Source organism: Staurois parvus, unplaced genomic scaffold (genome assembly GCF_062004578.1).
Source record: "Staurois parvus isolate SC_StPar_1 unplaced genomic scaffold, SC_StPar_1.0 ptg000025l, whole genome shotgun sequence".
NCBI lineage: Eukaryota > Metazoa > Chordata > Amphibia > Anura > Ranidae > Staurois > Staurois parvus.
This window is the reverse complement of record NW_028317821.1, coordinates 27,229,696-27,254,253: the sequence shown is the minus strand read 5'-3', so window position 1 is coordinate 27,254,253 and position 24,558 is coordinate 27,229,696. Positions and strand designations below refer to the sequence as shown.

Genomic DNA, 24,558 nt, shown 5'->3' with positions numbered 1-24,558 from the left:
CGTCAATGGGCATTGTTATATATTCTTTTTTGAGAAATCTGGGGTCTATCACACTCTAGATATCTCCTCTGCCCTTACATTATCTAATCTCACCAAGATCAGTGTGATCAGATGCTTTCCCAGTTTAAAAATGGCACTGTTTATATCCTGCGATGCTGAAGTGATGAAAGGTAGGTTCCGATTTCTTAGACTATAGAGCTGATTGGCACCATTCAAGTCTCCAATCAGCACTATGGTCCTCTGGCAGAAGCACTGGCTGCATTCTCAGATTCCCTTGATGTCATGGGACTGCCCGAGAAGGCTGTAGAAGGCAGCGGGGGAAGGGGGGCTTCGTCTCTCGCTGCTTGTAAAATCAATCCTACAGCTAATTAGCCACCAGGATTGCTTTTACACGAAAACTGATCGGCGGCTGAAAAAAAAGATACCAGGATGATGCCTGCAGCTGTAGGCATCATCCTAGCATAACCATTCAAAGACCAGGGACGTACGAGTACGTCACTGGTCCTTGTTGGGTATAATATGCTATGTTCTTTTTTTTTTTTTTTTTCCCCCCATATGCAGCCTGTGGGCTGAATGGGGGGAAAAAAAGAGAAGAAATCTCTGCCAGAAAAAGTGTGCTATGAGAACACAGGCATATGATGAATTGGGTCTGTGGACCAATACAACTGCAATTCATTTTTTTTTCCTTTCTTTTCTTTTTAAAGTAATGCCCACGTTGAGTGTTAGGCCCAAAAAAATTTAAATTTGGAAACTGTAATGGGTTTCCATGCGAATGGTCTGGCAAGGTTTGAATTTGGGTTGGCGGTGATAAATTATTGTGCAAATACATTGCTCTGATCCACAATCAATGCATACAGATCTTCCGTGAAAACCAGCTCCAAAAAAATCAAGGGGAGTAGGTAAATTTGCTGTTTCCACCTGAATTCCGGGTTGGGCAGTGAATGGGGGAAGTACGGGTGCTGATTCTGTGAACACTGCGGTTTTGTGTGCAGTGTATCAAGTGACCGTGATCTACTGACTTGTACTTGCTGAGGGAGAAGAGGGGTGGTGGTGTAAGCATAGGGGCTAAATGCAGGTGCTGGCAGGTACCGGGGCTAAACCTGCTAATGCTGTTTTTTTGGGGACACTATACTAATGTGAACGCTGGTATAATGCTGATCTGATCAAAGATATTGATCCGTTCAGATACTATGCTAGCAATGGAGGTTTGTGTATGAGTGGTTTCCTGGCAATTAAGGGGTTAAATATGATTACTGGTGTACTGACTGGCAATCTGACGCTATCTGGGAGGGGCGTGAAGACCATGGGAGCACAAAGTTAGTTGATCTGTGTGCAGACAGCTGTGGAGCCTCTTGGTCTATCATTGATTTGCATAGGCTGAGTAGCTGTAGCTTACTGGAATTACCTTGCCTTACCAACATTCACAAATACACAGATTTGGACAGTGTATGGCCAGGATTGGCTGTGAGAATGAGCCCTTAAAGGGTAAAAAGATATATTTTTACTTCTCTACTACTGGATAGAGAGAATGGGAAACCGGTAGCATTCCTGCCCTTATTCTGTTCCAGTTTAGTCTCCGGTCACACCAGTGTGACTTGTCATGTGATTTTCAAATTGCATGAAAATGCACACCCTATTGTCTGCTGTGGAAGCGGCCAAACCCATTGGGTGAGTCACACCGATTTTAAAAGTAGTTCACGCACTACTTTTTGCGAGTTCAGGTGTGACTTGCATATACATCTGTGCATGAAGCCGGTCAAATGTCTTCCAAGTCTCACCTGAAGTCGCACTGACATCCGACCTTGAAATAATGCGACTACAAGTGAAGTCACACAGTTTCAAGGTCAGATTAAGTGTGAAGGAAGCCTAATGCTTTCTTTGCTAGCTGGTGCTTGGATTTTTGGAAGAGTAGGAAGGCCTGCTATAAGGCACCAAGCAACAAAACAGAAAAAATGTGGAGGCTTTAGGGTGCATGAAGTCATATGGCCTCACGTGTGTTCAGAGGTCTTAGTGTCCCAAACAGTCTAAAGCCATTTAAACTTCATTGCTATGTGGAGTCTCAAAACTGTACAATAAAATATTTTTAGTGCTCAATTCTGAGATCTGTTGCATAGCAGTCAACCCTGGGAGATTTGTGTGTTTTGTGTTTTTGTTTCTCAACCAGGCCAAGTCTTTGATTTAATACTTAGGTTTGTACTAGTAGACCTGTCTTTTTATGTGTATATTTGTTTTTTAATCAAACGTTCCCAGTGTTTTGTTATACCATAGAAAGGGCTTTTTTTTTTTTTTTTAAATAAACAAGTTAAATGAGGGGGGGGGGGGTTAGCAGAGTTTAAAAGTAACATGTATAGTATGGTGGCTGTGTACGTATCTTCCTATTTAGGAGATTAAACCCAATTTTTTTTTCTTTTTACAAATATAAAATATTGCATATTACTGTGTGTTTTGAGTCAGCAGGTAGAGCTCTAATCTCTTCTTTCACATTTTCTAGACCAGGGGTGCTCAGCCTGTGGCCCGTGGAGCCCTTGACCTCAAACCAGGGAAGTGCATGCCAGGAGTGGGCAATCTGTTAATCACATTATGGGCTTGCTGACTTGCCTTCCCAGAGCATCAGAGTGCATCGAGCCTGCAGTGGAGGAAGCAGGTGGCCGCAGAGAGAGCAGGTGCTGCATAAACTGATGCTTCCTCTGTAGCGCTGGCTCCTGTCCAAGGCAGAGTGATACCAAGTGCACTTTGTCCTGGGGACCTTTCTGGCAGCCTGGAGACAGAGCGATGCCAGGAGAAGCTGGAAAAGGTCAGGGTAATAAACACATACACTGCACTTTTGCAATGGGCATATTAGCTCCTATAAAAGGGTTAACTATTGGGCTGCTTTTCACACTGATCTGTGGGTGCAGCGCAGTTGCACCTACGGCTTTCCTGCGGGTTAGCTGCACTGAGCCATGGGCTTATATGCTGTGGATTTGGTGTGCTTTCTGAAATCGCACTGAAACTCCTGAATGCAGTAGCTTTGGTGCCATTTCAGAATGTGCACCACACCCACAAGATATAATAGAAATCTAAGGGCAAAGCGCCACTAACCCGCAGGAAAGGTGTAGGTGCGCACTGCATTGGACCCCAATGCGGTAAACCACAGCGCATTAGTGTGAAAGCAGTTGTTTAGGGGGCTCACTACGGTAAGGCCTTGATTACATTTGTGGTTTGGGGTCTGTAAAACCTCATAGTTAAGATGTGCCTTTACCACACACCCCCAACCACTGGTGTAGCATCATGGGTCACAATGGGGACTCTGCCCCATGCTCCAGGGGCCCATAAGACATCCCTGGCGCATTCTGTTTTACACTTGGACAGGAGGGGGCAGCATATACAGGAACCGATTCTCTCAATTTTTCTCCTGCAACTGCTGAATGCCGGCTTCTCCTCCTCACTCCGGCATTCAGTGGCTGCAGGAGAAAATATTCATTATGCTATTCAAAATAAAAATTCAGAACCATTTCATTTCATTGTGGCCTGTAACCAGTTACCAAATATGTGACCCTCTTTAAAAACTTGAGCTCCCCTGTTCTAGACTGTATGCTTTTATGTTAAAGCGATCCTAAAGTCTGCAAATATTCACCTCTCCTCCAGCGATGCTCCCTCACTGGGGCAGACCTGTTCAACCACTCTTTTAGGTTCGTCATTTTTGACTATCTTGATTGCCTGCCCCAGGATGACTTTGCTTCTGCCATCCAGCAGATGCTTGGATTGTACACTAAGGTTGGCCATACACTATACAATTTTCAGTCCAATTTCTTTTAGATTTATTTTCAACTATGTAGTGCAAGAGCCTGCCTAACTGGATACAACTGAAAGTGTTGTTTAGGTTTGACTTCCTATTATATGGTTTTTGGTAAATCCTAAAGCAAAATTTTCAAGAAAATTGTTTAATGTATGGCCAGCCTAAGCAGCGCATGGCCAGCTTTGTTTACATTCTGATGTTTCTTGAAAACTGCAAAATTCTGCTTTTATTGCAGAAGAAACACAAGGGTAATTAGAGTGTTGTAGATACTCTTTAGAATCCCTTGCATCTCTGTACCACATTTTTGGGTTTTATGCCAGATGCATGTATCTTTTAGGAGGGGTAGCACTGTCCGAGTCGGGAGTTTTGAAGTAGGGTGGGTTGAACTAGCTGGACAACAGAGCAATCACTTCCTCATCAGGTTTGTCTTGACTGTGATGATGGTGCTATAGCTGTGGGTGGATGTGAAGTTGGGTGAGTGTAGCCTGGCAGGCAATTCTGAAACTAGTTCCCCATCAGGTCTTCCTCTTGCATGTCTTGACATTGACAGAATATGTGTCTTGTCATATTTGGGTAATGTCATCCAGCATCCTGCCCTTTTTGTTTATATTCAGCTGCACCTGCCAGTAGACTGGCACCAGAGATGAGTCATCGGTTTGTAGGAAGCCAGCTTTCTAGCAACCATAAACCCTGTGTGGGATGCTGTCACGTTCATGTCCGCTTTCCAGCACAAAATGCCCCACTTTCAGCGCTGGCATCTCTGTATATTACCTTAAGGATCAGTCACAGCCATAGTGACAGGTTGTTTAAAGTGATGGGAGTAAATTACCTGAATCTGGTGCATGGGCCTGTACTGGTACAGAAACCGGTGCAAAGGCTTGCCTGAATTTAGGCATAGGTAGTTTAAGTGTAGCTCGGGGTTAACTTTCAGAACCAGAAGCGGTAACCCCGAGCTACACTCGGGATTACACTGCAGCGTTTCTCCAGCGGTCCCTCGAGCACTTGCCTTGCCCTGCAGTCCTGCAATGTCTCCCCAGCCATGTCCTCCAACCGGTGCCGGCATCCGGTTTCTGGGTTCTGTTCCCTGCAAGCGTCGGTACGTACGGGAGGCGGAACTGGCGGGAATTTCAAAAATGTAAAAATTTAACATTCATGCAATACACTAAAATCTGATAGTATTACATTACTGTATCAAACCATTTCACATACATTTTGTCCCGAGTGCTTTGTCCTGTGCCCTGCCTGCATTTTTACCGTTCTTGCTGCCTGGAAACTGAGAAACGTTCATGGCATCCAAAAAGCGTCCCTTTTAGGTCAAAAGCGGTTTTAGACCAGCTAGAGAACAGCGATAGTAAATTAGAATCACTTGCAGAATTGAAGGATAATGATTCGTGGGGAAATTCGTCATCAGACACTGAAAACTATTCTGCGACTGAACTCAGTGATGTGCGACTTGGCGTGCTATTTCAAATTTCAGTGTTTTTGGGTTAATTACATTATTGAATTAAATGTATTATTTTTATGATTATTATATAATTTATGATTTCATGTTTCAAATTTTATCAAACCTGGGATGTTTACTAGTCTCTTGTTCGGACAGATTTCATTGAGTTATTCCTAAGAATTACAAGCCTACAATAAAAAAACATATTTCTATTGAAAACAATGTACTGCTTTGAGCACAGAAATATTGACATAATCAGACCGCTAGGGAGGTTAAAAGGACTTGTATCCAGAGAAGTGTCACTATCTGGGGAATTCAATAATCCTCTGTCTCTTCTGCAATAAAAAAAAAGTAAAATCTGTCCCCAAAAGAGATAAAGATGCGACGTCTGTGACCAACTACAGGCCCATATTGCTGCTGAACGTCGACGTCAAACTTTATGGAAAAATTTTAGCTAATCGTCTTCTACCCGTTCTGCCTTTTTTCTAACATAGATCAGGTGGGCTTTATTCCTGGGAGGGACACCATATCCAAACATCATCAAGGCTCTGAACCTTCATCACTGGCTGCACACTTTAAACAACAGCGGATTCTTCCTCTAGACACAGGTAAGGCTTTCGACAGGATGGCTTGGGACTATATGGCAGCGGTCCTGAAGGCCATTGGTCTCTGAGATCACATGCTTTAATTTTATCATGGCCCTCTATTCCAACCCGAAAGCCCGAGTACATGTGAATGGCCACCTGTTGAAAGCCGTTTCCTGTCGGAAAGCCACGCGTCAAGGGTACCCTCTCTTACCACTATTGTTTGTCCTGACGCTTGAGCCACTTCTTTGCTGACATTCTAATCACGATGTTAAGGGCATCTCAGTTGTGGCACGGGATTACAAGATCGCCGCTTACGTGGATGACATCTTACTCTTCCTCTCAGAACCCCGTACTATGGCCAATCTGCTTAAGGATTTTGCACATTTCCAGAAAATCTTGAACTTAAAGATTAACTTCTCCAAGTCATATGCTTTGAACATTTCCCTTCCTGCAGAACTGGTCTCTTTCTGTCAATCACACTTTCCCTTTGCATGGAAAATGGATGCCATCACATATCCAGGGATTCAACTTCCAGGTGATCTTTCCGAACTCTATGTAAAACTTCCTCCTTGCTATCCGCTCTTTCCAAGCTGACTTGCAGAAATGGCATTTACCTGACTTCTCCTGGTTTGAGAGAGCAGCCATACTGAAGATGAACATACTTTCCTGTCCTCTACCTGTTTCAAGCCCTCCCTATTCACCTGCCCCCCACGTTTTTTACTCTCTTGGCAGCTCTGTTCTGTTTCTTTGGAATCACAAACACCCGCGTATTTCCTTCTCTCAATTGATGCCCCCCAAATCCAGAGGGGGGATTGGGCTCCCAGACTCCCAAAAATATCCCTGGGCCTGTCATCTCTCAAGTATTATTGACTGGAATGTCCATTCATCTAGTAAGGCCTGGGTGAACCTGGAAGACTTTTTTTCGCAAGATCTCCTTATCCCCTGGTTTCATGCAAAACACATCACCCATACTCTCTTCTCACACCCAGTCATAGGACCAACTCTGAAAACCTTCTACTCTAACTGTAAAGCTTCCATCTCCTCTATGCCTAGCCCATTGACCTCCTTACACTTGAATCAAGAATTCCTTCCAGCCATGCACAACGCCTTTCTGGCCGGTCATTGGCCCCATCAGCACATGCGTGCCAAGCACTTTTTCCATAAGGGCCAGGTGGTGACCCACATGTCCCTAGCCAGATCCTTGCACAATCAGACCTTCCCTTTCTGGATCTATCTCCAGCTACAACATTTTCTCCAGACTCCAGCATATCTTCATAAATGGAGTCGACCTCTTACCCCCTTTGAAATTCTCTGCGTCAAAGCTGAACCTCAAAGGCACCTTGTATCACCAACATATCTGCTACTGTTTGGTACTGAGGTTCCACAAACACTTCCTGCTTGCCGAGCATGGTAAAGAGACCTAGCTGTAGAGATGACAGCATCGAATTAGGAACAAATCTTACTCTCATAAAGGTTCTGTCAATGTTTCCACCCAGGAAAATGGGTACGACCGCTTCTCACGCTGGTATAGAACCCCCTCGAGGATTCATCGGTTCAACGCCTCAGTGTCCAACAAATGGTAGGAATGTGGTGAAGTGGGCTCCCTTTTTCATATCTGGTGGAGTTGCCCTTCTATACAACCCTACTGGAGGGAGGTACATTGCATTACTTCCTCAGTCTCCACTCTCACTCTCTAATACACCCCAGCCCAACTTCTTCTCTATCACAGCTCACTCCCCAGCCGTTTGTATTTTAAGTCGCTGGCAATGCATATGATAAACGCTGCTAGACTCTGCATCCCGGTCCTGTGGGGATAACATCGCCTTGGGAGAATCGCAGATATGGAGAAATTGATTGCGGCGTCTAAGGATAACCCAACAAAATTTTCTCTTATCTGGTCTTGCTGGACCCATTTTCAAACTACATCTAAATCTATCAGTCTTATGGGAACTTCCCACCAATGCACTACTTGAAGTGAGCCCCTGTTGAGGACTATACATGCATACCCATAGGCCATCTTTGTCCCCTTTCACTGTACTTCATTATATCCAACACACTGCTGGGTGTGTAGCGCTATGTTTTTAAACGATTGGCCTGGTTCTTTGATTGGGCTCTCTTTCGTTAGTACTTGTGGACTTTTCAAGGTCTAGACCACGGATGTCAAACTGGCAGCCCTCCAGCTGTTGCCAAACTACAATTCCCATGAGGCATTGCAAGACTGACAATTATAAGCATGACTCCTAAAGGCAGAGGCATAATGAGACTTGTAGTTTCGCAACAGCTGGAGGGCCACCAGTTTGACACCCCTGGTCTAGACTGCAACTCATCACCCCTCCCTTACCTCCCCTCTCTACAGTCCCTGAAGCTTGCATGGCAAATAGGACCCCGCCCCACGTAGTATCATTCACAATGCACTGTATGACACCATTCATTATACTCGCCCTTCTTTCCTAAATGCTCCTCTAACCGAGCTTATCAGATGACTCTGGTTAGTAGTGGATTGCAATATCACCTACTTCATGTTATACGTGCTCTTCCCTTACTCAATATGCCTGTTTTGGAGAGAAGTTATTTTTATTGGCGATGTTTAATGTGTGCTCCAGGATTACATGTCGCTTAGTTCAGTGTGACTTTTATGCCTAACGTGTATACAATGTATTCAGATGTACACCTTTTCTTTGTTATGTTGCATCTCCATTCTCAATAAAACATTATGGAATTTAAAAAAAAAAATAAAAATTCTGCCTGCTTGCAGATCATTAATTAGTGGACAAAGTTCCACTTTAAATCTCAAAGAAGCTATTTGGCTACTTGACCCAGACAAAGGAAGCTGAAAACGAAAAGGTGTCTGCTGTGCTGTCTTTTGGTTAATTCCTATTGCTCTGGCTCCGGATGTAACAGTTTGAAAAATAAACTTTAAATAGAATTATGTTGGTGCTGCACCCATTGTTTTTAATTTTAAAGGATAAGTTCACCTTTGGAAACATGTTACATGTTTCACCCATTTAACATGTTCCCATAGCTGCAGCCGCGCCCACCGCCCCCTCCCTTCCTCTGACTGTACGGGGAGAAGTTTTCCCGTACTATCTGTTAGATTTGAAAATGGCGTGGCTGTTCAGGGCTCCGCTCCCACAGCTGCATCACTCATTCACAGAGTTCTGTGAATGAGTGCCTACAAGTCCCCGCAATCTTAGCAGCGTCGTAGTTCATTGAAGCCTCCTGTTAAAATATCTATTTGCTCATACATCCCATACGGCAAGCAGATATTCTGATAGGTCTGCAGGAGACCTGCATGGCATCAGCAATCTACTGATCGCTGGTGCAATGCTTTCCAGGCTCTTACAGACAAAAATAATAAATGCACATTTTTTTTGCCATTTATCATTTATGGTTTTACCAACAACTGGACTTTGGCATCAATTGTATATATGGTTACTGAAGGAATATTTGCCATGCTACAACATTTTTGTCCTGAACGGAGGTCCTTTACATAATTGCATTACTTTTCATATGTTATCTGTATCTTAACCAAGTTATATGGTAAACTAAACTCATGCATGTTTATTTTCAGGCAAAAAACAAGATGGCACAGTCGAAAATCGAAACAAAGGTAATTATCCTTTTTAACACTGCTTCAAAGTGATACTAAAGGCATCATTTATTTTATTAATGGTTTTGCACAGAGCAGCCCTGATATTCTTCTCGGGGCCTCCGTAGCAAGCAGCATGCTGTGGGGGCACCCAGGCAGGCGTGCGCCTGTGCTGGTGCTTTGTGTGTCCATTCACTCGGCCCCGCTCCCTCTTTCCTCATTGGCTCGCTGGCTGTGAGTGACGGGAGCTTTCCACTGCTGTCTCAGCCAATGAGGAGAGGGACTCCTGGGATAGCCGAGACTCCCAGTATACATCGCTGGATCGAGAGGGGGCTTAGGTGAGTATTAGGCTAAGTTTACATCTATGCAGTCTGCGTTTGATCCGTTTTCTGCAGTGCTTTTTGCGATTTATTTGTTTTTGCCACATTTTTGATGCATTTTTGCTTTTATTTTTCTGCTTGTTGCTAGACAGATTAAAACACAGCAAAAGTGCACTACATACCTTTCTGCAGCATTTCCATTGAAGTAAATAGAACCAAAAACGTGACTTTTTGCGTTAAAAAAAAAAAAAAAAAAAATTCCTGACCCTTTCTAAAAAACGCATCGGGTGAAAATGCAGAGATGTTAACGTGTCCCATAGGAAATCATGTTAAATGGACTGTAGTGCGTTCGTGCAAAAGGCAAAACACTGTGGAAAACCCTTAGGTGTGAACCTAGATTTAGGGGGTGCTGGGAGGATGCTGAACATAGAAGCTTTTTTACTGTCATGCATAGAATGCATGAAGGTAAAAAACCTTCAGCCTTTACAACCACTGTAAATAGGCATCTGCTTTGAGTTGCGTAATGCAGGTGTTCATTAAAAACAAATTTTGTTCTGTTTGAATTCAATAGAAAAAACTGCACATTAGATAACTACTGTACAGCTTTAACAAAATTCCACAGGTGAGCTAATTTTTCATTCCCATATCTTAACATTTGGAACTGCTATAAAGAATAGCAGTCCTCCCAGTGCTCTGTACCTTGGTGAAGACTTGCCTTTCTTCCTTTTAGGGCTTCTTCACACCAATGCATTGTGGTAACGCAAGTACAGTAGCTCACATTAGACCTCTTAGTACATTGTAGTGCCATTGTTCAGTTGCACCCCAAAGCACTTTGGACATCACAAAAAACCATTTCTAGCACACTTACCAGCTAGCCTGCAAGAGAAAAAGAGACCGATTTACCCTAACAGTTTGGTAGCCTCCCTGGCGGTATTCCCGAGTGTAGCTCGGGGTAAAGTTTCAGTACCACAAGCGGTAACCCCGAGCTACACTCGGGCATACCATGCGGCGCTGCTCCGAGATCTGTTCTTCACTTACCTTGTCCTGCGCTCCTGCAATGTCCCTCCTGCAGTGTCCCCGGAATTGTCCTCCGGCGGATGCCGGCATCTGTCATCTGGGTTTCGTCCCCTGTGAGCATTGGGACATACGGGGACGGAACGGCGGGAAATTTGAAAATGACAAAAAGTGAAACTCACTAAATACACTAAGATCACATAGTAAAACAATACTGTATCAAACAATTTCACATACATTTTGTCCCTAGTGCTTTGTCCTGTGCCCTGCCTGGAAACTGAGAAATGTCCGATGCGTCCAAAAAGCATCCCTTTAGGTCAAAAGCTAGAGAACAGCGATAGTAAATCAGAACCACTTGCAGAATTGAGTGATAATGATTCGTGGGGAAATTCGTCATCAGACACTGAAAACGATTTTGCGACTTTGCTCAGCGATGTGCGAACTTGGCGCTATATTTCAAATTTCAGTGTTTTTGGTTTGATTATATTATTGAATTAAATTTATTATATTATTTTTGATTATTTATTAAATTATAATTTATGATTCCGTGTTTTAAATTTTAACAAACCCGGGATATTTACTAGACTCTTGTTCGGACAGATTTCAGTGAGTTATTCCTAAGAATTACAGGCCTACAATAAAAAAATACATATTTCCATGCAAAAAAATGTACCGCTTCGAGCACAGAATTATGGACATAATCGGACCACTAGGGAGGTTAAAAACAAAGGATTTTGTCACACATTTGCAAGTATATGGGATAGCTGCACCACCTCACCAAGACTCCTCAGGGTAGTGCGGTCCTAACTCATATTTTTGAGTCTCCCAAGTTGGAGCATTTATAGCAGTGGCTACACTACTCAAAGGCGCAAGGGTACATTGGAAGCCCAGCAAGAAAACAATGGCAGCTGAAGATGCCCAATGTTGTCCCCTTGCCAGATCGAGCGAACAAGCTATACAAAGATGGGAACTACCCCAATGTATAACTAGCCTTTGTCCCTAATTTTATCCACTGCTAAATATACCCCAATTTGGAGACTCTCAAAAATGAGTTAGGGCTGCACTATACAGAAGAGCCTTCACAAGGCAGTGTGGCTTCACATATATTTGCAAATGTGTGCAAATAAACACTCTGTTTTTATCATGAATTGTTAGACAGGGTCAATTTTCTTTTCTCTTCAGGCAAGCAGGTATATGTGCTGGGAGGTTTTCTTTTTGTGATGTGCAAGGCCCTTTCTTGTGCACCTTACTTCAAATACTACTGTTCAAAAAAAATTAAAGGAACACTTTGAAAATACATCAGATCTCAATGGGGAAAAATATCCAGCTGGATAGCTATACTGATATGGACTGGGTAATGTTTTAGGAATGTAAATATGCTCCATCGGATGATAGAAATGAAAATTATCAACCTACTCGGGACTGAATTTGAAGACACCCTGAAAATCAAAGTGAAAAAAATGATACAGCAGGCTAGTCCATTTTGCTGAAATTTCATTGCAGCAACTCAAAATGGTGCTTAGTAGTTTGGTCCCCACATGCTTGTATGCATGCCTGAAAACATCAGGGCATGCTCCTAATGAGACAGTGGATGGTGTCCTGGGGTATTTCCTCCCAGATCTGGACCAGGGCATCACTGAAATCCTGGACAGTCTGAGGCGCAACCTGGTGGTGTCGGATGGACCGAAACATGATATCCCAGAGGTGTTTTATTGAATTTAGGTTAGGCTAGCGTGGGGGCCATTCAATGGTATCAGTTCCTTCATTCTCCAGTAACTGCCTGCATACTCTCGCCACATGAAGCCGTGCATTGTCGTGCACCAGGAGGAACCCAGGACCCACTGCACCAGCGTCTGTCAGTGGGTCCAAGGATTTCATCCCGATACCTAATGGCAGTCAGGGTGCCTTTGTCTAGCCTGTAGAGATCTGTGCATCCCTCCATGGATATGCCTCCCCAGACCATCACTTACCCACCACCAAAACGGTCATGCTGAACGATGTTACAAGGCAGTATAACATTCTGAATGGCTTCTCCAGACCCTTTCCAGTTCTTCACATGTGCTCAGGGTGAACCTGCTCTCATCTGAAAAGCATCAGGTACCAGTGGCGAACCTGCCAATTTTGATGTTAAATGGCATATGCCAATCGAGTGCTATGGTGCTGTGTAGTGAGCACAGGACCCACTAGAGAACTTCAGGCCGCCCTCATGAAGTATGTTTCTGATTGTTTGGTCAGAGACATTCACACCAGTGGCCTGCTGGAAGTCATTTTGTAGGGCTCTGGCAGTGCTCATCCTGTTCCTCCTTGCACAAAGGAGCAGATACCGGTCCTGCTGATGGGTTAAGGACTTTCTACGGCCCTGTCCAGCTCTCCTAGAGTAGCTGCCTGTTTCCTGGAATCTCCTCCATGCTCTTGAGACTGTGCTGGTAGACATAGAAAACCTCCTGGCCACATATTGATTTGTCATCCTGGAGGAGGTGGACTTCTTGTGCAACCATTGTAGGGTCCAGGTATCGTCTCATGCTACCAGTAGTGACTCTGACCCTAGTCAAATGCAAAACTGGTGAAAAACGGTCAGAAAAGAGGAGTAGGGAAAAAAATGTTGATGGCCTCCACCTGTAAAAACTATTTGTCTCATTGTTGCCCATCTAGTGCACCTGTTAATTTCATTAACACCAAAGCAGCTGAAACTGATTAACAACCCCCTCTACTACTTAACTGATCAGATCAATATCCCAGGAGTTTAATTGACTTGATGCTTTACTCCTATTCCTTAAATTTTTTTGAGTAGTGTAGTTATAAATTGGGATGGTTGACATCTTTGCATTGCCAATGCACTTTGGAACCACACCCCAGACTCGCATGCATCATAGTGTACCAAAACTCTGGGTAACGCAGTATTATCTGTTGAGTTGCATCTGGAAAAAAATATTCATATTATATATTTATAGTTGGACACTTTGGAAACCAGACGTAAAAAGTTGAGCACTGCTATCTAATTCAGCGGATATAGGTTTATTATTATTGTTGTTGTATCTGCAGCAAAAGCTCAGGATGGTGCAGCCATGGAAATGCAGCCCCTTAAGAGTGAAGATGGTGGAGATGGAGAAGACAAAAAGAAAACCAATTTGCCAAAGAAAGAAAAGTCTGTTTTGCAAGGCAAACTTACTAAATTGGCAGTGCAGATCGGGAAAGCTGGTATGTATATTACAAATTTCCATGTAACATTGAGTTTTCCCACTAAAGTAATACATTTTGATTTTTTTTTTTCTACCACCAATCTTGTTTAAAAGCTTAAGACTGCGTTCGTTGAGCGACTGACCTAATTTGTAAATGTATCTTAAGGATGTATTATGTATGGTGGTATGGGTCCTTTACCGTTAACAGCTATGATGACTTTTTTTTTTTTTCAATAGAAATCTGTGTTTTCTTATGTTGGGCCAATAAAATCAAACTGAAACTAAGTCACTTGGCATGCAAGGCTTAAGCAATTACAGTTGAATTCAGAAAGAATAAGGGGACATTTAGAATTAGAAGCGCAAATTAATACATACACTTATAGGCCACTTTATCTTCCACTATGGTGGCAGTAAAGGCTTTGTTTAGCCAGCAAGACCATATCTTTTGAAACTTACGAGGGCACCCTCTATTAGTGGAGGTGGTTTGGTACAGTGACAGGTTGGAATTTACCAAATGCATCCAGAAACTTATCGTGGGAAGAGAGACTTGCTTCAGCACATTGTCATCGCTTTATGGGCATAAAATAACAGAAGATTCAAGAGGGTACTGTTTGCCACTGTGTGAGCCAATGGTTCTACCAGGATCAGCAGACAGTATTTTGGCTCAAGGGTTACTATAATTTGTGCAGTATTTCCAATAATTCCAATAATTTGTAGCACCTTTTGCCAATACAGCTGAATAGCAGGGTAGGACCAGAAAATATGAAAAAATTCACTGGTTTGATGTGAGCAGCACCAACAGGCTGAAGGGAGTGAGGGCTTCATCTTGTGTAGCCGGTGTGGGGTGAAATAAGCCTGGTGCAAAATTTTATAATGTATTAATGTGGCTACTAGTGGAGAAAAAGGAGAATCCCATTTCTCAGACCAGTCTTCACGATCCAGACTAGGGATATCTAGCCACCATTTCTGTTGTAGAGTCGATAACTCTTGCCTCCACTAAGCGGTATTGGTACAGTGCCGATATATAGGTTTCTCCAAATCTGGCCCAGGAAGAATAGCCTCTAACTCTCAAGAGTTACTTGTTGGCCTGGAAATCGACTCCTGAAGGTATCTATAGTAATAATGTGAGGGCAAATTAAATTTGTATTGGAGAATTGCGAAGGGGAGTTAACAATTGTCCAAAGATGTGTTCCAATGTTTTTATTTTATATTTGGCCCAGGCTGTCAGGTCAGGAATTGTAGCAAAGTGGGAAAGGAAAGTGTTCAACCAGAAGGGAGTATGTGGGGTAGAGTATTGGAGGGGAGAGATTCCAAATGAAGACTAGCTTTACAGGCCCAAAGTGTGGTATACAGTGATGACTGTTTTTCAGTGATTTTTCTGTCACATTCGGGTATGATCAGTTAAGGGATTAGCTGCATTTGAGCTGGAACTTCCTATATTTGCAATTAATTTTTGGCATTTTATTAACAAAAAACACCTAAAAAATAATATAGCCATATTCCAGTACTTGGAAATGCAGAAGTGGATGAAAGTATTATGTTGTGCACCCCACAATGTATTGCTAAAGATTTTCAGAACATTTGTGCTAGTAGCAATGCTTGCAGAGTTTCTCCCCCCCCCCCCCCCCACACATACTTTTTATAGGGCTTTATATTTGGAAATATTTATAAACTTTGTCACTTTGTGATTTCCCTTTGTCACTTCATCGCTCTTTGGATGTGGAGATGAAGGTGCACAAGATTGAACACAGTCCTATTGGCAGTTCTGCTAGGGAAGCCAAACATTGGTCACTTATTGTCAATTTAAAGTGATAGTAAACATTTCAAAAAAGAATTTCCTCCTGCAAGATAATAGCATAATGTGCTACTATTCCTCACATACTAGCACATTATGAAATACTTAAAACAAAGCCCTCAAACGGTGTCCTGTCACTTCTGAAAGGGCTTCCATGTTCACTTGGTCTTCCTTCCGGGTTCACTGGCTTCAGCTGTTTGAATGGCTGAGCCCTGATGACTTCACTCCTGCTGCACAGTCCATGAAGCACATGACAATGATGTCACCAGCTGAAGTAACAGAGAATATCTCTTAAACGGTCCACGTTTATTCCTTGTACCCACAGGTAAGCTTCATTATAAGCTTACCTGTAGGTACAAGTGTACCAGCAGTATTTACTACCTCTTTAGTGCATAGATGGCTTGTCAAACAGCATTGCTCTTCTTCAGGGTTCAATACATAAGACTATTCTAGGAAGGCAGGACTTAATCCAGCATGTTTAGGAACTTTGGCAGTGCAGGCAGTAACTGAATTATCAGGTGCTGGAGTCGAGCTTTCATATGATGCTTTCCTCTGTGTGTGTGTGTGTATATTATCTGGTAGCTGTCTACGTTTTCTTGGATATTGCAGAGCTGCATTTTCTACTACTGCATTTTGGTCTTGCTATATATTGCTGTTGCGTGTATGGAATATGTTGCTTTTTCTACAGTTACATTACGGTAACATAATCTTGACCCTTAGTTGAAAGGACCACTGTTAAAGTGCATTTCCCTGTTTGTCTTTTGAGGATGGAAATATATCAGATGATATATGCTGCATTGATTCATGGATGTGGTCCAAGATGCCTTTGTAGTGTGTCCAGTCTCTGCTCAATGACTTAAGTAAAGTATTTTTTCCTAATTTAGAGTAACAGCGGCAGACTTCTAGGTAGACCAACTAGATATTTAAGTCATTCTCTAAGGAAGAAAAGTAAAGTTAAGCTGGCCATACGTGGATCAAAATTCGGCCCATTCAGCAGGGACTGGATAAATTTCGATCCATGTATGGCCACTGTGATTGACCAAAATCCAATCTGCTAATTGACTTCTGTACAGCTGCCCTGTTGGAAAATGTCTGCTCGATCAGTATTGTGGGTTATAGACCACAGTGCTGATCTGTGTACTCTTATGGCAGGGAAGTGTTCCTGCTGTCAGAATACAGGCACAGCGGGGAAGATTCCTTTATGCGCCTCAAATGTCTGGATGGGGTAATCAGGTCACTTTTTTCATTCGACCAGCCAGTTGGGGAAAAAAAAGTGACTTCTATGACCAGCTTTAGCCTAATAAACTGCAGATTAAACTACCAAGTTAAGGCAATTAAAACCTATAATAAAAGAAGTTGCAAAAGAGGAAATAAGGATGTTTAGGGCTTGAATACTAGTATAGTTGTAGTGCAGAAAGTGTTTTTGTTTTTTGGTTTTTTTTAGCTTAAGAAATCTGGTTCATAAGTTTGTTTTTTTTTTTTTTGTTTTTTTTTTTTTTTTTTAAATATTTTGTTGAGGTTTTGTAAACACGAAATTCCTTCCACAGGATTCAAGAGGTGTAATTTTCTTGTGGGCACAAACATTTGCTAGAAATTCAGAAAATAGGAGCACTTTCCTGTTTATGTAAGAAGACAGCAGATTCTTAGAGTAATGCTGAGAGTCCCATTAGATATGTATTTACTTTTCCAAGCACACTCTTATTTAGCCTAAGGATGGTCCCCAGGCAGATGCAAGAGACATTACAAAAAGATGGAAGCCACCCCAATTTATAACTAGCCTTTGCAGTAAGGTGCACATGTAAGGGCAACACACATCACAACATTTCCCAGCACACTTGCCAGCTAGCCTGCAATTAAACCACATTAACCCTGTGTAAATTTGTGTTAAAAACAGAGGGTTTCATTGGGCATACATTTGCAATTACTGTTAGGTCCATATATATTTGGACACAGGCACAATTTTAGTTTTTTTCAGGTATTTACCAAAACATATTCAAGCTATAGTTATATAATGGATATGGGCTGAAAGTGTGCACACTCAGATTTAATTTGAAGGTATGTACATCCAATTTGGAGGAAGGGTTTAGGAATTACAGCTCTTAAGAGTAGCCATCCCCCCTTTTTCAAGGGACCAAAAGTAATTGGACAATTGAACCAAAAGCGGTTTCATGGCCAGGTGTGGGCTACGTCGTCATTTCTTCATCAATTAAGCAGGTAAAAGGTCTGGAGTTTATTCTAAGTATTTGCATTTGGAATCTATTGCTGTGAACCTACATCATGTGTTCAAAGGAGCTGTCCATGCAAGTGAAACACGCCATTGTAAGGCTTAAAAAATGAAACAAATCCATCAGAGAGCTAGCAGCAACATTAGGAGTGGCCAAATCAACAGTTTGGTACATTCTGAGGAAAGAAGAACGCACTGGTGAGCTCAGCAACATAAAAAGGCATGGATGTCCACGTAAGACAACAGTGGTGGATGATTGCAGGATCCTTTCTGAGGTAAAGAAAAACTCATTCACAACATCCAGACAAGTGACGGACACTCTCCAGGAGGTTGGCGTTTCTTTGCCAAAGTCTAAAATCAAGAGAAGACTTCACAAGAGCAAATACAGAGGGTTCACCACAAGATGCAAACCATTCATAAGCCTGAAAAATAGAAAAAAATAGATTTTTTTCGGCAAAGTCTAATCTGGCTTTTCTAACAAAAAAAAAAACCCCAAAAAACTAGACCAGTTCTGGAAAAGCATTCTTTGGACAGATGAAACTAAGATTAATCCGTACCAGAGTGACGGGAAGAAGTGTGGAGAAGACTTGGAACAGCTCATGATCCAAAGCACACATCATCATCTGTAAAACATGGTGGAGGCAGTGTGATGGCATGGGTATGCATAGCCTCGAGTGGCACTGGGTCATTGGTGTTTATTGATCATGTGACAGAAGACAGAAGCAGCCGGATGAATTCTACAGTGTTTAGAGATACTGTCAGCCCAGATTCAGACAAATGCAGCAAAGTTGATTGGACGGCTCCTCACTGTATAGATGGACAATGATCCAAAACACACTGCAAAAGCAACCCAGGAGTTTTTGAAGGAATAGAAGTGGAATATTCTGCAATGGCCGAGTCAATCACCTGATCTCAACCCAATTGAGCATGCATTTCACTTGCTGAAGGCATAACTAAAGGCAGAAAGACCCACAAACAAAACTGGCTGTAGTTAGAGCTTGGCAAAGCAACAGAAAGGAGGAAACCCAGTCTTTGGTAATGTCCATGGGTTCCAGACTTCAGGCAGTCATTGCCAGTAAAGGATTCTCAACAAAATATTACAAATGATCATTTTATATATGATTATATTCATTTGTTAAATTACTTATGGTCCCTTGAAAAAGGGGGGATAGCTACTCTAAAAAAAAAAAAAAACTAAAACTGTGCCTGTGTCCAAATATATATATATATATATATATATATATATATATATATATATATATATATATATATATATATATATATATGGAACTAACTGTATATGTGGAGGCCACAGTGCCCACATCAAGGCTCCTCTGTATACTGCAGTCCTAACTCTATATTTTTGAGTCCCCCAAGTAGGAGCATATATAGCAGTGGATAAATTAAGGGCAGGTTTGGTTTGCCAAGGGGGAGTGGGCTGTCCAACTGTGTTTGGGAGTCACAGGGCACCTTCTGAACCATCACTACCCCAGAAAAGGAGGATCATGGCTTTCTCTGTGCAAAACCATTGCATGGAGCAAGTAGGTATGAAATGTTGTTTAAAAAATAAAATACAAATAAATTGAACAGCAGCATAGTCAATCTGGAGGAGGGGGAGGGTGTAGGATGTACTTAGCAGATTTAGACAAACAAACTGAAGCCAAACTCCAGCTCACTCTTACTACAGGTACTTATAAAGCACCATAAGCAGTTACAGCAACCATTTTTTTTTTTTTTGGAAAAAAGGTTTTACATAAAAGCTGATCATTGTAAGCACCCCTGTCAGTGGTAAATGGTTTGTTTTATCCCTGTAACTGATACATCTGTAAGGGAGATTTTTCTGTTGAAAATCTGACTTATTGGTCCGATCACCTAATGAAAATAGAAGAAAGCAAGCCTAAAAAGATAACAAATGCAGCCATCTCACGTAAGAATTGGTAAACTGCAATATGATATTTTTGGGTTTAATACCGCTTTACAAAGTCACCCTTTTGAACTTCTCTCCTCTCACCCACAACCTAGTTTTCCTTGTTGCTACTACCTCTGCAAGGTGAGTTTCTGAGTTAGCAACTTTATCTTTTAAAGAATCTTTTTTGCTGCTATACAATGATAGGGTCTTAATCAGGCCTAAGGTTGTTCTCCCTGTTTACCCTAACCAGGACATTCTTTGTCCATCTCTTAACCTTGCGCTGATGACTCTCAGAATAATAGTGCCTATATTGTTGTGGGATCTTTGTTGAGCGTTCTCCCTGTTATGGCTTCTTTTCCAATGGATTTACCCCCTTTTATTCCTTCAGTTCCCTGTAAGGTAACGCCTGCCACTTGTTCTTCTATTGCTTAGTGGCTTAGGCAGCTTGTTACCAAGGTTCTATCTTTTTCTGCCAGGTGCACAACACCTAGGTCAGAGTCTCTTGGGCCTAAGAATTCAGCATTTCTTTATTAGATTTTTGTGGCTGCCTTCTGTTCATGCGTTCCTAAGTTTTTTTTGTTTGTTTTTTTCATATAGATGTTCAGGCCTCTTCTGATGCCAACTTTAGACATAAAGTTCCTCAGGCAGCTCTGAAGCTGCAAACTACCCCAGTTTTTAGGCTGTTGTTGGAAGGCTTGTTAGCATTTTAACATTTCAATTAGTCTTGATTATTTTCAACATGGGTAAACATTGCAGTGATATTGGCTTTGGTTCAGAGTATAACATTAGCCAGACGAAAAAAGATGGAAATATGTCAGACAGCATGTTGGGGACATACAGAATTTAGCATAATAGAATTGTTTGCATTGTGTTATAGAAATAAGAAACCCCTTGGGATGTAATGTGGAGGGTTCTAGAAAATGATGTAGCGTCCTGTCCTGTTGGCAGTTACAGTCATGGCCGAAATTGTTGGCACCCTTGATATTTTTCCTGAAAATCAAGTATTTCACACAAAAAAGGTATTGCATTAACACATGTTTTGCTATACACATGTTTATTCCCTTTGTATGTATTGGAACAAATATAAAACAGAGGCAGAAAAGCAAATATGACATAATGTCACACAAAACCCCAAAAATGGGCTGGACAAAAGTATTGGCACCCTTAACTTAATATTTGGTTGCACACCCTTTGGAAAACATAACTGAAATCAGTCGCTTCCTATAACCATCAATAAGCTTCTGACACCTCTCACCCGGAATTTTGGACCACTCTTCCTTTGCAAACAGCTCCAGGTCTCTCTTATTGGAAGGACACCTTTTCCCAACAGCAATTTTAAGATCTCTCCACAGGTGTTCAATGGGATTTAGATCTGGGCTCATTGCTGGCCACTTCAGAACTCTCCAGCGCTTCTTTGCCATCCATTTCTGAGTGCTTTTTGACGTATGTTTGGGGTCATTGTCCTGCTGGAAGACCCAGGATCTTGGACGCAAACCCAGCTTTCTGACACTGGGCCCTACAGTGCGACCCAAAATCCTTTGGTAATCCTCAGATTTCATGATGCCTTGCACACAGTCAAGGCACCCAGTGCCAGAGGCAGCAAAACAACCCCAAAACATCATTGAACCTCCACCATATTTTACCGTAGGTACTGTGTTTTGTTCTTTGTAGGCCTCATTCCGTTTTCGGTAAACAGTAGAATGATGTGCTTTACCGAAAAGCTCTATCTTGGTCTCATCTGTCCACAAGACGTTTTCCCAGAAGGCTTTTGGCTTACTCAAGTACATTTTGGCAAACTGTAGTCTTGCTTTTTTATGTCTCTGTGTCAGCAGTGGGGTCCTCCTGGGTCTCCTGCCATAGCGTTTCATTTCATTTAAATGTCGACGGATAGTTCGCGCTGACACTGATGCTCCCTGAGCCTGCAGGACAGCTTGAATGTCTTTGGAACATGTTTGGGGCTGCTTATCCACCATCCGGACTATTCTGCGTTGCAATCTTTCATCAATTTTCCTCATCCGTCCACGACCAGGGAGATTAGCTACAGTGCCATGGGTTGCAAACTTCTTGATAATGTTGCGCACTGTGGACAAAGGCAAATCTAGTTCTCTGGAGATGGACTTGTAACCTTGAGATTGTTGATATTTTGCCACAATTTTGGTTCTCAGGTCCTCAGACAGTTCTCGTCTCCTCTTTCTGTTGTCCATGCTTAGTGTGGCACAGACAGACACACAATGCAAAGGTTAAGTGAACGTCTCTCCTTTTTATCTGCTTTCAGGTGTGATTTCTATATTGCCCACACCTGTTACTTGCCCCAGGTGAGTTTACAGGAGCATCACATGCTTGTAACATTCTTATTTATCCGCAGTTGTGAAAGGGTGCCAATACTTTTGTCCAGCCCATTTTTGGAGGTTTGTGTGACATTATGTCGAATTTGCTTTCTTTCCTCCCTTTTTTTGTTTTGTCCCAATACACACAAAGGGAATAAACATGTGTATAGCAAAACATGTGTTAATGCAATACGTTTCGTGAGAAATACATGATTTCCTGGAGAAATATCAAGGGTGCCAACAATTTCGGCCATGACTGTATGTAGCAGTAAGTGTGCAGTTTGGATGCATTTGTGCAGGTCTTGGTCTGAAATGTGATATGTTTCTTGACATTCGGTAAAGGGTTTCAAGTTATTAGAAATGAATTCCTGCTTTGATTGTATGCCTAGGATAGTCCAGGAGTGTACGTTTAGACTTGCATGAACCATTTTATCCCTCACTTAGAGATAGCTTTCATTCTATTCCACTATCCAATGTATTTGTCAAGGCAGGCAGTATATTTTAGCCTTGAATTTAGATTGCTTGTTAGCGTTTTTATTGCTATGTAGTCCGTTCCTTAGCTGGACTGCTTTTGGATGTTCCCCTTGTCTTAGAAATAATACTGATCCTGTCTCCTACACTGACTGTGCTGTGACATAGCAGTGTAAATCTCAGGACTAGATGGTCAGATATACCAATCCTTTTTACAGTTAAAACCACCTGTCATATGTACTATATTGGATTTAGCTGTTCGTCAGAAACAAAGTTTTTTTAAGTTGTGTTTTAACAGTATTAAAAAAAATGTGTGTGAGATAAGTGCAGATCTGCATCATCAGTTAAGCAGAATCCCATTCTTGATAACTGAATCACAAACGCAAGCTCTCACAAGCATTTTGCAATGATGAAATGGTTTAACGTTTGGGATAGGATATTTCAACCAATCTTGCTATGTACAATAGATATACAATTAAGACTAGTGTTTAGTAATCCTTTTTTTTACAAAGTTTTTCTGATCACAAAAAGACAACCACTGTATTTATATTCCGGGCCTTATAGTTTCAACATAGTGTATTATGCAGTAACAAGCAAGCATTGTTGCTTGTATACCAAAATTCCAACAATCTAAGATTTCCCTTATGTTCATTGACAGACACAGGGTTTTATAGCCCCACAGGAGTAGGACACTTGGCAGAAAAGAGTTGGCACCTCCTATGTGCAGTCCTCTCTGGGTATAAAGCCCCCTCTCTGCTATAGGCCTCCAGTCATTCTGTCTAGTGTTTTCAGGAGTATAGTTGTGTATTTTAGGCTGGGACTTGTGGTCCTATAGCTTTTTTTTTTTTTTTTTTTTTTTTCTCCTTTCTTCCTGGGATTTCTTTTTGCTGAGATCTTCTATCAACAGTTGGGCTGGGCGATGAGCTGGATAATATAATTCCAGTGATCACCCCAGTCTGACAAGTGCAATTATTCCCCATCCTGGACTGGGGCAGCGAGCGAGGTAAATGTCTCATGGGGACATGCATGACCGGATGCCTGTAGTTTGTCACAGTGCTACCCCGGCCAACAGTACCCCCCACTTAGGTGGAGAGGAGGATTTGTCACTGAAGCTCTACCCACACGAACCAGCTGTATTGGGAAGTAGAACTGCCTCCTCCCTTCCCTCCCCAGACAGTGTGGGGCTGGGTACTCCCCTGGGGTGGACAGCCTTTCGGGGTTTCCCTCCTTCCTGTCAGGCTTGGGTGATTTCTCCTTCGGGGGTTTGTCTCTAATCTCCAGTTCTCGAGACAATGGGATTCACCTGTTCCTGAGCCTCAAGGCATGGAATTTCTTTGTGTAAATTCACAAGTTCATATTAGAAACCATTTGCTCAGTGGTGCCCATCAATGTTCTGGAGCTTCAGGAGTTGAGGTTGTTGCTGACGCATTGGATTGTCGAGCAGGATCCAGTCAGGCAATGCCACTGGGGTGGCGTATGTCAATCATCATGCAGGCATGGGAAGTGCAGCTGCAGTGCTGGAGGCATTTTGCATTATGCGGTGGGTGGAAAGGGTTGCTCCAGCTCTGTCCACCATACACATTCCAGGTGTTGGAAAACTGGCAAGAGGCTTATCTCAGCCGTCGCCCAGGGCGAGTGGTCCCTACACCCAGAGGAGTTCCATCAGCTCTGTCTTTCGGGGGGGATGCTGGACGTGGATCGTCTGGCATTCCACTTTCATCGGAAGGTTCTGTGTTTCACGGGAAGATCATTGGATCCTCTGGCAGATGCAACAGATGCGCTAGTGGTGCCGTGGGATCAGTACAATTTCGTCTGTGCCTTCCTGCCCCTCCGACTACTTGCTTGCCTACTATGCGGAATAGAGACCGAGGGGATCCTAGTGATCCTGGTGGCTCTGGGCTGCCCTCACCATCTGTGGTGT

At 42.4% G+C, this 24,558-nt stretch overlaps 1 protein-coding gene across 7 annotated transcripts in view; it reads left to right on the top strand.

Moving 5' to 3' along the window:
- ATP2B1 (ATPase plasma membrane Ca2+ transporting 1) overlaps positions 1-24,558 on the top strand; it is a 275,992-nt gene that overhangs the window by 157,406 nt on the left and 94,028 nt on the right. For all 7 annotated transcript variants that reach the window (XM_089652527.1, XM_089652518.1, XM_089652537.1 and 4 more), the window contains 2 exons: positions 9,381-9,419; positions 13,775-13,930. In XM_089652527.1, coding sequence (XP_089508653.1) covers positions 9,381-9,419; positions 13,775-13,930 — 195 coding nt within the window. The remainder of the gene's footprint in view (positions 1-9,380; positions 9,420-13,774; positions 13,931-24,558) is intronic.